Source organism: Callithrix jacchus, chromosome 11 (assembly GCF_049354715.1).
Source record: "Callithrix jacchus isolate 240 chromosome 11, calJac240_pri, whole genome shotgun sequence".
In the NCBI taxonomy this organism is placed as follows: Eukaryota; Metazoa; Chordata; class Mammalia; order Primates; family Cebidae; genus Callithrix; species Callithrix jacchus.
In genome coordinates this window covers 105752285-105767024 of record NC_133512.1, presented here as the reverse complement: position 1 = coordinate 105767024, position 14740 = coordinate 105752285, and the positions used below count along the sequence as shown (strand labels likewise).

Here is a 14740-nt window from a genome sequence, read left to right as displayed (position 1 = left end):
TCCACTTCCCCTGCATGTTTAATTCCTTCCATCTCACAAATGGAAGTGGATTTGCCCTTGTAGCCTCTGCTGGCTAATTTTCCTATCTGTGTTCTTCCCTTAACAGTCTAAATTCTTGAAAGAATATGATTTTTAAAAACAAATCTCACATAAACTTAATGTAGTCTCGTGTAAACTCCTTAGCCTACTGTGAATCTGAGACTTGAGTTGCAAGTAGGTACAAACTTTAGACACTAAGAAATCAGGGCAAGGAGGAATAATCTTACTAGCATAGGTATGGAATCTGGTAGGCAAGAGAGCCTGGTTAGTGATGTCATTTCTGCCTGATTCCGAAATAGTATAGATAGAAAAAGAAAAAATTACAATATTTGGAGATTTAACAGCAAAATATTAAGGTCTAAGTAAGAATGAAAACAGAATAGAAATTATAATATACCAGAAACTTCTTACAAAGATTCAGTCTTTTTCTCTGCTTCATAAGAAAAAACAACTAATTTCGTTTTTTTTTTTTTTTTTTGAGACGGAGTTTCGCTCTTGTTACCCAGGCTGGAGTGCAATGGCGCGATCTCGGCTCACCACAACCTCCGCCTCCTGGGTTCAGGCAATTCTCCTGCCTCAGTCTCCTGAATAGCTGGGATTACAGGCATGCGCCACCATGCCCAGCTAATTTTTCCTATTTTTAGTAGAGACGGGGTTTCACCATGTTGACCAGGATGGTCTCGATTTCTTGACCTTGTGATCCACCCGCCTTGGCCTCTCAAAGTGCTGGGATTACAGGCGTGAGCCACCGAACTAACTTTGTTTTTAAAGCAAGCAATAGACAATGATAAGAAAGGCTCCAAAATGAACTGTCAGGGAGGTGGCAGATTTAGAGTAAGTTATTCAATAAAAAATCTATGTGGCTGGGCACAGTGGCTCATGCTTATAATCCCAGCACTTTGGGAGGTCAAGGAGGGTGGATCACAAAGTCAGGAGTTCAGGATCAGTCTGGCCAAGATGGTGAAACCCCGCATCTACTACAAATACAAAAAAACTAGCTGGGCACAGTGGTGGGCACATGTAATCCCTGCTACTCAGGAGGCTGAGGCAGGAGAATCACTTGAACCCAGGAGGCGGACGTTGCAGTGAGCCGAGATCACACTACTGCACTCCAGCCTGGGTGACAGAGAGAGACTCCATCTCAAAAAAAAAAAAAAAAAAAAAGAAAACAACTTTGCATAATCTTTTTTCCTCCTGTCTTTACTTTGTACTTCCATACTAGAATTCTGCTTTCTTGGCCCAGACCTGCTCCCACCATTGAAGACCTCAATTTTTGCCCATTTTGGTACTTTCCTTTTCTTATTCTTTTTGTTGACCATCGTTTCCAATTCAGACATAATAACAAGAATTCCCATTCATTGCTCATTTGGACTCCTCACATCTAGTCCTCTGCCTCTTAATTCTCATTCTTGATCCTCTGTTTAGAGCTTAGAGAGTAAAAGTTTTAGCTTTGGAGTTAGAAGATGTATATTCCAGGCTTGTAATTTATCAACTCTGTAACTTTCAGGAACTTAATCTTCCTGATTCTGGACTTTCTAATCTGGAAAACTAAGATTATTTCATACTACCTTGGTTTCTGAGAACTAAGAATAATGTGTGTAAAAAATGTCAAATTAAAGGTGCTTGGTATATATTAGTTACATTTCTTTTCCCCTGCCAGTTCCTGCTATTTAGTTATCATACAGGGTTGCAAAGAAGAGAAGGCAAATAGAGTGTTAGGTTTATTTTGTATGTGCATAAATATATGAAGATTAACTGGTAACACAAAGATTCCTCATGAACAAGTTTTAGTGATGAGTTGGGGAGAATATGGTACTCTGAAAGCTAAAGACGCGAAGATTAAGCTTCTCTCCTGACAGACTATGGCCTTACTAATGATATATTTATAATAAACCTAGCCATATCTTATACAGAAAATAAATGTTATTTGCCTCTAGTAGATAAAGCAGGATTTTTTATTCCAGTACAAAATAGAGCTTATCGTCATTAAATAATGCTACTTTTTTGTTGTTGTTGATAGTGTTTTTGTTAATATGAGATCATGAAAGAACATTTTTCCCCCAAGGGAAGATACCATATGTGCTGTAAGTAAATCTTTTTGGAATGAAAGGATACATGTGACATTTACCAAATAACTGAACTTTTGCTGAAAACTTTGTTTTTTTTCTTTTTTAGGTGTTTGGCAATCAACTCATTCCTCCCAATGCACAAGTGAAGAAGGCAACTGTTTTTCTCAATCCTGCAGCTTGCAAAGGGTAGTTCCATTTGTGACTTGTTAGATACTTGGTTTTTCAAAGGGGGAAAGACATCACAGACTGTCAGGCAGCTAGTGAGATTATGTGGAATTGGAAGAACTAGGTTTAGTACTCTTCTAGCAATAAGATTCATTTGTAATGTAGAAATAACAGTTAAATGAGAAATAACTATAAAGCTAATGGATGCTTAGCAAACTTGTCTAATTGAAGTTTAATAATCATTCCAGGATTAACACCTACAAAGATGTCTTATTTGCTTGGATGTAGTCCCCCTGGGAGTGACTGCTCTACTGCTAGGATGTAAATCATTAGGCCATCTTTGTCCACAGGATGTTCAGAGATGGCCAAGAATACTGTGGGCTTGGGAGATCAGAAACGTTCTTTCCAAAAGGGATGATCCTTGAGCTAGGCCCGAGAGGAAGCAGGCAGGAGAAGGCTACTCACTCTTCTCAACTGAGGAAATGGTCCATAGGGCAGGGGCCTGGAGATAGGAGTGACCTAGTTATTGCTTTGTTATGACACAGGACAGTCTGTAACTGGTCTGGCCCGCCTGGGAAGGTCATATGAGGAAATTGTGGGAATTAAGGTGTGAAGAATAGTTGAGAGTTGGGTATATAATGATTTGATCATGGCAGTTCATTGATATATGAATGAACCACACTAAAAAGGTGGGGAGGCTGTATGCAGGGGTGGGGAGTGGGTGTGTGGGTACTCAAAGTCTGTTAAGAAAAAATAAATAGGCAAAACATTTTTTTTACAATGTTAGATGCAACTGTAATTCAGTTGAAAACGTGAATACAAAGACCTTGATGGCTTTAGAATAAATAATTAAAAATTTATTTTGAAAGAATAGTCAGAATTAAAGGATTGGGTGTTAAAAAATAATATCTTTTAATGTCCCTAATGTCCAGAACAATTCTTTTTTGCTTTTTGGGAATCAGAAAATTGGTAAGCTGGGTGCAGTGGCTCATGCCTGTAATCACAGCACTTTGGGAGCCCAAGGTAGGCAGATCACTTGAGCCCAGGAGTTTGAGACCAGCCTGGGTAACGTGGTGAAACTCTGTCTCTACAAAAATACAAAAATTAGCTGGAGAAAAAATCAAAAATTAGCCAGATGTTGTAGCATTTACCTGTAGTTGCAGTTACTTGGGAGGCTGAGGTGGGAGGATCACCTAAGCCTGGGAGGTTGAGGCTGCAGTGAGCCATGATCATACAACTGCAGTCCAGCCTGGACGATAGAGTGAGACCCTGTCTCCAAAAAAAAAAAAAAAGAAAAAGAAAATTAGTAAATATGTACTAAATTGGATTCTATAAGATCAAAGTCAGATAACATTAAGGTAATAAGAACAACAACAAGAAGCTTTGGGCTGGATTATAAGTGATAAGCATAATATTGTCGAGTAAACACAGGGTATCTGATGTCAGTTTTTCTATTTGTTTCTTGGGAGGCAGTGAGTGTGACTTCATAGACAGGAGGACACATCCTGCTTTATTTCTTTGTAATTCAGCTGTTTAATTCAGATTGTCTAAACAGACTGTTCTGCCTAACTAAATCATATCTACCGGGTTTTGTTAGAGCGGCTTCCCTCCCCCATAAATAAACCAGTGATAATGCCTATTGATCACTTTTGTTTAATATCAGTACTAAATCATAGCAACAAATCAGCAAGTCCTGATATAACACAGTCCAAATACCCAAGATAATTAAATTGTCAGTGGTGGCCTGTGGCTGAAGATAACAGAGAACTCAGCGTGGGTATGGGAGTTTGAGGAACCTGGTCTGTTTACTGTTTTGCTGCTTACTAGCCCTGTTATATTGTGGGAGTTAATTTACTTCTGAAATGCCCAATTTGCTCATCTGTAAAATCAGAAAGGCAAAAGTACATACTTTAAAAATGATTATGTGGAATAGGGACCTTTGGTATTAAATGAGATAATGCTTATTAGGCACTATTTCCAGTTCATAAACTGCTGAATTGTTACTCTTTACCATGCATGGGCTAGTTTTAGAGACCTAATAAATTAACAACTTGCTAATTTCTGATGAAACTTATGCCAATTTGTTTAAGCAATAACCAGTTATTTTGAATTCCTGCTTCTAAGAAGTATCTACATTTTTAAAATTAATAAGCAAATTTTTCTAAGCAATTTTAGGTTCTTTTTACATGTAAATGTATTTGCTTTTTTAAAAGTAGATTATTGTTTAGAACTATAATACCTTTATATAAAAGTAAGCTAAAATACTGCCACTGAAGGAAACTCTTTTCTTAAGGCATTGTCTCCTTTAACAAGGTGAATCCCTGCGTGCTTCTAGGAAACCCTGGCATCCCTTTTTTTTTTTTTTTTTAAGCTTTCACTATTTAATTGCATTATTTTTGTCATCATGGCTCTGCCCCGACACATAATTTATAATTTATCATGTAGCTATTTTATTATGTAGTACTGGTTTAAAACTACATAAGAGCTTTAAGAAATAAGATAACTGTGTGTTTAGCATTAATAAATAATACATAAAAGAGTAATTATTTCGTGTATGTGCCTGTTGCTGTAAGTACCTAAGGTTTTTATTTAGCCTTGGTGCTATCTCGCCCTTAATTATATAATAAATAATGTATTTCTTACTAGTAACACTTGCCTTTCAATCTTTTATCTAGAACATTAGAAGGGAAAAAGTCTTCACCTTTATTTTAAAGGTTTTCTGAACTTAGAACATCATATAAAGATGTGAATAAAGACCCAAATGTTCTAACCTGATTTCTTAAACTAACTCAGCAGAGGTCACAGATTTGTGATTAATATGGCAGATTGAGACTTCTTCATAATTTTGCTTTTAGGAAATAGATCTGATCCACTTCCAATGGATCCTTTCATATCAATCTAGTAATGAAAGCAACCCTGGAAGGAGAACTGTTTGCAGTATCACTAGCTCATTCCTTTAATGTTGGGTTAACTCCAGAAAGGGTGAGCTGGAAAGGAGAAATTTTCATTCACCCTTTTATGTTCATTCTAATAATCATTCAGAGCAGTAGAAAGGTAGAATATATTTCATTTGCTTGTTATACGCTCAGAGGAGGCTCTTGGAGTCTCGTTCTGTCGCCCACGCTGGAGTACAGTAGTGTGATCTCAGCTTACTGCAACCTTTGCCTCTTGGGTTCAAGCGATTCTCCTGCCTCAGCCACCCAAGTAGCTGAGACTACAGGCATGTACTACTGCGCCTGGCTAATTTTTTGTATTTTTAGTGGAGACAGGGTTTCACTATGTTAGCCAGGATGGTCTTATCTCCTGACCTCATGACCCACCCGCCTCAGCCTCCCAAAGTGCTGGGATTACAGGCGTGAGCCACTGCTCCTGTCCCATTTGAAATATCCTTTTGGATGGTTCTTGTGAAAATTTGTGCAAGCCTCTCAATTTCTATTTTAGTTCAAAATAAGAAATGTTTTGTGTTCTATATATCATTTGGTGGTTCTTTTTAGTTTAAGAATATTGAGTTTGGCCTGTGCATAACTATGCATGCTCCTCATTAGCTACCTTTGTAGCTTAATATAAAATGTCTCTTCTATAAAATATCCTTAAAGTTTTGTATAAAGTATCCTTAAGGTCAAAGGATACATCTTCAGTTTAGAAATAGTATCTTTTTTAGAAAGAGGACTGAGTAACTATGGATAAAAGTTAGGTGTTTGACATTGATTGAAAGTAGTAGATTTTGTTTTTCCTTATGTAATAGTTGAAATATTTGTGTAAAAGGTCAACTAATTGTTATGTTTTAACATTAGTTTGACTTTGAGACTATGCCATTGGTGAGAGAGATTGTTATGTTTTCACATTGGTTTGACTTTGAGACGGTGCTATTGGTGAGAGAGATTGTTTTGCAACTTCTGCATCCCTGAATTTCTAGGCTGTGTTTTTGAATTCTGACCTGAATTGGATAAGAGTTCAATGTCAGAATGATATGCATAATACTTGTGAAATATGCAAACGCTTTGAAGGCTGTCTTTTCTCTTATTGTAAGACATCCATGTTGTTTCCTTTTCCTCAGAATTTACATGTCTATATTTGGAGCAGGTTTATTCATTCGTTTATGCATTAATTAATCAGATACTTAGTAAGTACTTTCTAAGTGTGCCATACACAACCCTAGAGGTCAGAGGATTCAAGGATTAATAAGATTTGGTATTTATTTTTGCAAAGCTTCCAGTCTAGTGCTGACAACAGTCTTGGAAATTTAATCACCATACAGTGTGAAAGTCACTAACAGAGTTGTGTATGAGGTACTAGGGGAGCACAGAGAGGGCATGACTGTGCCTGGGAGTTTCAGACAAGCTTCTGGTGAATTAGTAGTTTTGTCTGCTTTGTCATGTTGTATTCCTAGCTCCTCCACCTGTGTCTATCACACAGTAGGTGCTCAAGGAATACTTGAGTGAATCAAGCATTGTTGCCTGAATGGAACCATATCTAGTGTCTGTTCTTCCCCTAGTGGAACTACAGCGTGAACTATAAGTATCCCAAATGGATAAGAGCTTATTGCATTAGATAAACAGCAAATTCTCAGAGGCCCCAGGGTGAAAGGTTCTATTCTCCCATTTTTAGTAACTCATTACTTGTTAAACTTTCTGTGCTTGAACAAATAAAGGAAACCTGTATTTCATGGTCTTTCTTACTCTGCCCTAAAGAAGATTGTAAGGCTTTTTGTTCTTCCTCTTGATAACCTGTGTTAAAATGTTTGTATTTTTTCCTTTGTTTACAGCAAAGCCAGGAATCTATTTGAAAAAAATGCTGCCCCGATTTTACATTTATCCGGCATGGATGTGACTATTGTTAAGGTGAGGATGGCTCCAGAATGTTTATTTCACCCGAACAGCTGCCTCTTATAACAACCTCTTCTCTTGGCCTCTTAGCAAAAATTGCTTGTCACAAAAGCAAAGAAATTAATGTTATAACCTGTTCTGACAATTGATAAAAGCAGTTTTGTTTTTTCCAAATAGTGTCAGCTTTTCATTTTCAGAATTGGATTGAGGGAGGCTTGGAGAACTTGATACCTTTCATCTGAGAGATGGGATGTGGAATTACATCTCTTGGAAGATGAAAATTGTCACAGCTGTAAGAATTCTTTTCCTGAAAATACACAGTCTTCAAGTTTGAGTAATTAATTTCTTAGTAATTCCACAAACAGGTAAACCCTTTTCTCTCTAGTAAGGAATTATCACTGGTGAAGAATCTGAGATTTAGTTAAGAAGAAAAGGAGGCAAGCATAAATTACAAGGAATTATACTGTTTCTGAAGATGTAAGACCCTACTTGTTGAATTTTAAATGAGATATGTATGGGTAAGTACATACGTGTGTGTATATGGTGAAAACCACTCTTACTGTGGTTGACCAGTTTCTAATATTGTATGCTTCCAGTAAATCAGAGAAGTCAAAAAGGATCATTTTGTCTAGTTTACTATGCAGTGTTGAACCCTCTTTTCCGACTTTTCTGGCATGATTTTCCAGTCGTTTGCCTCTGGGGATAGGAGAAAGGGGAAGAAAACTAACATATATTTGAGTACCTGTAATGTGGCAGGTATGAGAGACCTTAGTATGTGAAACTAATGTTTGTTTTTTCAATAATTGGTGAAACTCACAGGTAAAACCATCTGGACCTTTCCTTGATGGGTGATTTTCTGTTTTTAATGTGTAGTGTGTGTGTGTGTGTGTGTGTGTGTGTGTGTGTCTGTGTACACATAAAGACAGGATCTCACTATATTGCCAAGGCTGGACTCGAACTCCTGGACTCAAGTGATCCTCCTGCCTTGGCCTCCCAGAGTACTGGGATTACAGATGTAAGCTACTGTGCCCAGCCCTTTTGATCTTTTTTTAAAATTCATATGTTAAATTTCTTTAATAGTTCAAGAAGTACTCAAGTTTTATTTCTTCTTGACTTAATTTTGGTAAGATAAATTCTTCAAGGAATTCATTTGTTTCATCTAAATTTTCAAGTTAATTGACATCAGGTTGTTCATAGTATCTTCTATTTACCTTTTAAATTTCTATAGCATCTATAATGTCTCATTTTCATTCTCAATATTGCTTATTTGTACCCTTTTTGTTTTTCCTTCAGTAATCTTGTGAGAGGTTTGTCAATTTAATTAGGCCTTGCCAGGAACCATTTTGTGGCTTACTGATCCTCTCATTTATGTTTCATTTGTTTCTGATCGTTTTTTTACTGTTTCCTTCATTCTACTTTAAAAAAAATTTTTGGCTCTGCTTTTTCTGACATTTTAACTTCAATGCTTATTTCATTAGTTGTTGACTTTCTTCCTTACTGTATGTATTTAAAGCTACAAATTCCAATCTGCTTCAGCTGCATCCTGTGCTTTTTGATGAATGATATTTTTATTATCATTTATTTCTGAATATTTTTGAATTTTCCTTATGATTTTTGCTTGATCTATGAGTTACTGAGACATGTTTCTGAATTTCCAGATCTAAAGTTTTTCTGATTGTCTTTGTTAATGATTTCAGACTTAATTACATTTTGGCCAAAAAAAAAACCTGTAGTCTATAAAATTCTAGTATTTTAAAGTTTGTTGAAATTTGTTTTATGGTCTAACACATGCTCTGTTTCAATAAATGTTGTATCTATGCCTAAAAATAGTATATGTCAGTTATTGGATACTGTGTTCTATGTATGTTCATTAAGTCAGGTTTGTTCATTGTGTGGGTTCAAATCTTCTATGTCCTTACTGATTTTTTCTTCTGTTTTAACTAGACAAATTATCAAGAAGGAGGTGTTGGAAATCTCCCACTGTATCTGTGGATTTATCTATTTCACTACATAGATTTGTCCACTTTTGCCTTTTGTATTTTGAGCTATGTTATTAGATGCACCAAAGTTTCAGATTATTTCAATTTTCTTACATTTGACCCTGTCATAGAATGACTATTTTTAGCACAAATACTGCCTTTTGTGATAGTCTATCTTATCTGGTATAATGGATAAGTTATACTAGCTTACTGATTTTAAGTTTTGCCTGGAATAATTTTTATATCCCTTTACTTTCATCTTTTTTGTATTCTGATATTTTAGATGTATTGTTGATGAAAGCAGGATATTGTAAAGGCCGTTTTTCTCATCTTTTGACTTGACTGTTTAATTCATTCCAACATTTCTCATAATTGTTGATGTATTTGGGCTTATTTCTATGCCAGTTATCTATTGCTACAGAACAAACTGCCTCACTGTTTTTCTGCTTATGATTCCATGGGTCAGCAGTCTCGCCTGGGCTCCTAGTGGCATGGCTGAGGAAGGGTGGTCTTTGATGGCTTTACTCACATGTCTTCAAGTTGATGCTGGCTGTCCTCTGGCTCATGTGGTCTCCACTAGATATCTTCACATGGTAGCTGGGTTCCCTGAAGTCAGTTATAGACGTCCTCTAATTTTATCCCTAAATACTTTTACATGTATTTTTAAATAAATAAGGATACGTTTATATTTATCTACAGTGCCATTTTCATACTTAGCAAAAGTAACAATTCTCTTATATCATCTTATACTACCTAACCTATGTTCAAATGCCTGTGACTCATGTATTTATAATTTTTTCCAATTTAAGATAGTTATCAATTATATGCAAGTACTAATATGTACATTACATATACAGAAAATAGACATTTGAAAGGATGAAGTTAAAAAATTAATAGAAATAGAAATACTGATGTTTGCTTTTTATGCCTCAGTAGAAACCACTACTCTCTACAGGGTTTGTTTTCTTTTTGATTCACTTTTATTTTTAAATAATCGCAAACTTATAAAAAAAAGTACAGAAATGATACAGATTTCCATATCACTTCATCCAAACTCCTCAGCTGCTGTATTAACATTTTACCCTGTTCACACATGCTCTCTCTTTTCATGTATGTGTGTGTGTGTATGTATGAATATATATACATATACCTATTTTCTGACTTACTTGAGAGTAAGTTGCAGAAATAATGTTCTTTTATTTCTAAATATCTGTATCTTAAAAATAAGGGCACTGTTATATAACTGCCAGAACAGTTATCAAAATCAAGAAATTAACATTGATATACTATTATCTAATTTGTACAATTCAGATTAAGTTCATTGTTCCATGAATGTCATTTATAAAAAAAGAAAAAACACTTTTTCTTGTTCTGCATCTGATCTGGGATCACATGTTGTATTTAGTTGTGGATGTTTGTTTAGGCAACTTTCATCTAAAAAAGTTTCTCAGTATTTTTTCTTTCATGGCCTTCACATTTTTGAAGAGTTCAAGTCTTTTTTTTTTTTTTTTTTTTTTGTAGGACGTCCTTCAGTTTGGGTTTGTCTACTGTTTTGTCATGATTAGATTCAGATTATGTAGCTTAGCAGGAGGACCACAGAATGTTGTGTCTTTCTTGATGCATAATACATATAAGAAAGTTCTGTGAACTTTTAAAATTTTTAGCTTGAGATTTTTTCAGATTACCCAGGGAGCACACATTTGGGTTACTTATGTAAGGGCTAGCTTAAGGTTGTGGATTCTCAGGGAAGATGTTTCTTCCTTCATTTAGCACCAAATTTCAAAACATGAAAGTGTCTTTGCAGTACCCTGGGAATCAGCTAGGAGTAGGAGTAAGGCAACTTTGGTTTTATTCCCTTTAAAGTTCACATACAGTCTTTTATGTTCTGGTTTAGAGTGGGGTGTGGTTCTATATTAGATTCACTAATCTTGAGCAGGTCCTGGGATTTTTGTCTGCTTTTCCTAGAACCTGGTGAAACTTTGAAAACAACATTCAGATCTACCTGGTTCACTAGACGCCCTCAAAACACTGACTGCGTAGGTGCTAGTTTTATATTTAGTTCTCTGTACTTTATTCTCATTTATTGATGCATCAAAGATGTTTTCATTATTTTACTCAGTAGCTATAATTTTCAGTGGTTCTGCATTGTTAACAAAAATAATATAAAAACTATAAAAAATAATATAAAAAAATTTCAATGGCAGGGTATGTAGTCTACCATTCTGTTAGAAATGGAATTGTAGCTCTTCACATAGCTGGTTTTATTTAAATCACATACAGCCCAATTAAATTGAGTGTTATCTTTATTTTATGAATGAGGAAATTGAGGATATAAACATCTAGAAAACTGCTTCGTTATACAATTAGTAGTGACAGAGCTCATGTAAACCCAGGTCTGTCAACTCTAAGGCATGTGCTTTCTACCTTGGGCTTTGCCTCCCATTTGACATGAAACGTCCAAGACACCCTATTTCACCTTAGGATAGCACTATTAGAATATTCTTCCTAATTTTGAAAAGAAATCTGTTTCCCAAGAGTTTTTACACATAGGTCAGTGGTTTTCAACTCTGGCTGAATATCTAATTCCCTGGAAATGTTTAAAAATATAACTTATACCCAGGTCTCACTCCCTAGATATAACTAATGTGGAGTGGAGTCTATGTGTCTGTATATATAAAATAATTTCATTCATTCATTCACTTGTTCATTTGTTTGTCTATTCATTCCCAAGTGATTATAATGTGTAGTTGGATTGAGAATCATTGACTTCAGACTTGGTTCTATCCCACTGGTTCATGTGAAAGAAGCTTAATCTTTCTTCTGCAAAATAGTCTTCTGCAAAATGTTATCCTGACCCTCCCTTGAGCCTTCTGTGGTTTAAACATTTCCAATTTCTTCACGCAGTTAATGGTTTCAAATCTATCACCTTCCTGATTGTTCCCTTAAATATTCTCCAGTAGTGCCCAGAAATGAGGTATGGGCTATCTAAGGAAGAGTAAGGCAAGGTCACCATTCTTTCAAACAGCCCAAGCTCAGACTCTTTTGTTGTTGTCGGTATATCATGCTTTTGAGTCATATTGAACTCATTATCTTGTTTGCTGTGTACCATCAGGCCACTTTATAAAAAAGTGGACTTTATTTTTTAGAGCAGTTTTAGGTTGAAGGAAGAATGCAGCAGAAATTACAGAGTACCTGTATTCCTTCTCTCCCCTGCCCACAATTTCCCATATTATTAACATCTCATATTAGTGTGGTACCTTTCCTACAATTGATGAACCATTATTGATGCATTATTATTAACTCAAGTCCATAGTTTCATTTGCATTTGCTCTTTGTGTTGCACAGTTATATGGGTTTAGACAAATGCATAATGCATTGTGTTCACCATTATATTATCAGACAGATAAATTTCACTGCCCTAAAAATTCTCGCTGCTCTTCTGCTCTACCTATTCATCCTTCCCTCCAGGGCTGATGTTTTTACTGTCACCATACTTTTGCTATTTTTTAAATAGCAAATTTAAAAATTGCTATTTTAAATAGCTACCTACTGTATGATTCCAACATTTTGGAATCATACAGTAGGTAGCCTTTTCAGATTGATTTATTTCACTTACCAATATGCAGTTTAGGTTTCTCCATTATGTTTTCATGGCTTGTTAGCTCATTTCTTTGCTGAATAATAGTCTATTGTCTGAATGTACTGCAGTTTATTCATTCACCTACTGAAAAAGTCTTGGTTGCTTCCAGTTTTAGCAGCTTTGAATAAAGTTGCTATAAACATTAGTGTGCAGGTTCTTGGGTGGACATAATAAGGTTTCCACTCATTTGGGTAAATGCCTAGGAGTGCTACTACTGGATAATATGGTAAGACTATGGTTTTGTAAGAAACTGCTACAGTAATTGGCTGTACCATTTTGTATTATTACCACCAGTGAACTAGAGTTCCTGTTGTTCCATATCCTCGTCAGTCTTTGTCATTGTTAGTGTTTTGGATTTTAGCCATTGAAATAAATGTATAATGATATCTTATTGTTTTATTTTGCAATTCTCTAATGACATATAATGTTGAGTATATTTCCATATGCTTATTATCCATCTGTAGATCTTTGATGAGGTGTCTGTTCAGATCTTTGCCCTTTTAATTGGGCTGGTTTCTTTTTGTTCAGTTCTAAGAGTTATTTGTATATTTTAGATGCAAGTTGTTTGCTATGCATTTTGCATATATTCTCTCTCAGGCTGTGGCTTGTCTTTTGATTCTTATAATAGTGTTTTTTTTATATAGCAGAAGTTTTAAATTTTACTGAATTTCATTTTATCAAATTTTGTTTTCTTTCATGGATCAGGCTTTTGGTGATGTATCTAAAAACTCAATCACCAAACCCAAGATCACTTAAATTCTCTCCTATGTTATCTTCTAGACATTTTATAGCTTTCCATTTTGCCTTTAGGCCTGTGGTCCATTTTGAGTTAGTTTTTGTGAAAGGCGTAAGGTTAGTGTCTAGATTTTTTTATGGGAGGTGGGTAATTGTTAGGTCACTATTTTTATCCTTGCTTTTTTAGTGCATTTGGGATTTTTTTTCTAAGATCTGAGCCTCAAATATATTAATATGATCTCCATTAATATTTTAAATTATGGTCTGTCAGATCTGTCAAGATCTTTTAAAACTTTGATTCTTTTATTCATGTACCTATTTACATTTATTAATTTGTTTTTGCAAATATTTAGTTCCCAGTATGAGCTAAGCCTTATTCTAGGTATTGGGGATATAGTCTGAACAAAATAAACTCCTTATTTTGTTCCTTAATAAACATCTGTCCTTAAAGATGTACATTTCAAGGCTTGAAAGCAAGAATGCAGCTGAGAAACAAATGCACAAATAAACATATAATTTGTGAGATGGTGATGAGTGCTAAGAAGAAAGATTAAGCAAGGTAAAGAGACAAAAGCTAATAGGGGTGTTCTTTTAGTGCAGATGGTCAAGGAAGGCAAGTCTGACAAGATGAACTTCAAACAGACACCTAAAGGAAATGAATTAGTCATGGAGATGCTTGAGGAAGGAGTATCACAGTTTCACGAGCTGTGATACTGCATGTCCAAAGGCCCCGAGGCATGTGTGTACTTGACATGTTTAAAGCATGATAAAGAAGCCAGCGTGATTGGAGTGAAATGAGGAAAGGGTGAGAGTAAGAGGATGAGATTAGAGAAGTAAGGAGGGGCGAATGTCAGCTTTGTATCATTTGTGTATCTAGTAAATTACCTTTCACGTCCATTGTCGATAAAGTATTGCCTAAGAAACGGCTGAAGGGGGAGCCTTAATGAAATGTCCTAGGAATCTTCCAGCAATCTGACATCATTCCAATGAGCATCACATTTTGGACATAGATATTGAATTGGTAGCTCTTCCACTTACTTGTATTCTAGCATGTTGCTTCCACAGTTCTTCACCTGTCCACAGGGAGATCATCAAGTGACTTGCCAGGAGTCTTGCTAAAAACCAGATGTAATATGTCTGTCTAATTTCCAAGATCTACTGATGTAGCTGATCTGTCAAAGAAGGAAATGAGGACAGTATGAAATCACTTGGCCTTAGTGAGAATGCAGCCTGATTCCTAATGACCACCTATTTCTGGGTGTTCACAAACCATCCTTTTAATCAGAT

At 35.6% G+C, this 14740-nt stretch overlaps 1 protein-coding gene across 11 annotated transcripts in view; it reads left to right on the top strand.

The window, feature by feature from the left end:
• Nucleotides 1-14740, top strand: part of AGK (acylglycerol kinase) — a 148235-nt gene that overhangs the window by 77838 nt on the left and 55657 nt on the right. For 9 of the 11 annotated variants that reach the window (XR_013524200.1, XR_013524199.1, XR_004728168.3 and 6 more), the window contains 2 exons: nt 2215-2294; nt 7039-7114. Coding sequence is in view for 7 of the 11 variants with exons in the window: in XM_035254575.3 (XP_035110466.1) it covers nt 2215-2294; nt 7039-7114 (156 nt within the window). In the remaining 4 variants the exon portion in view is untranslated. Of the gene's footprint in view, nt 1-2214; nt 2295-7038; nt 11115-14740 lie in introns of those variants that run through there. The other 2 variants (XM_078343617.1, XR_013524201.1) reach the window with 2 other exon arrangements.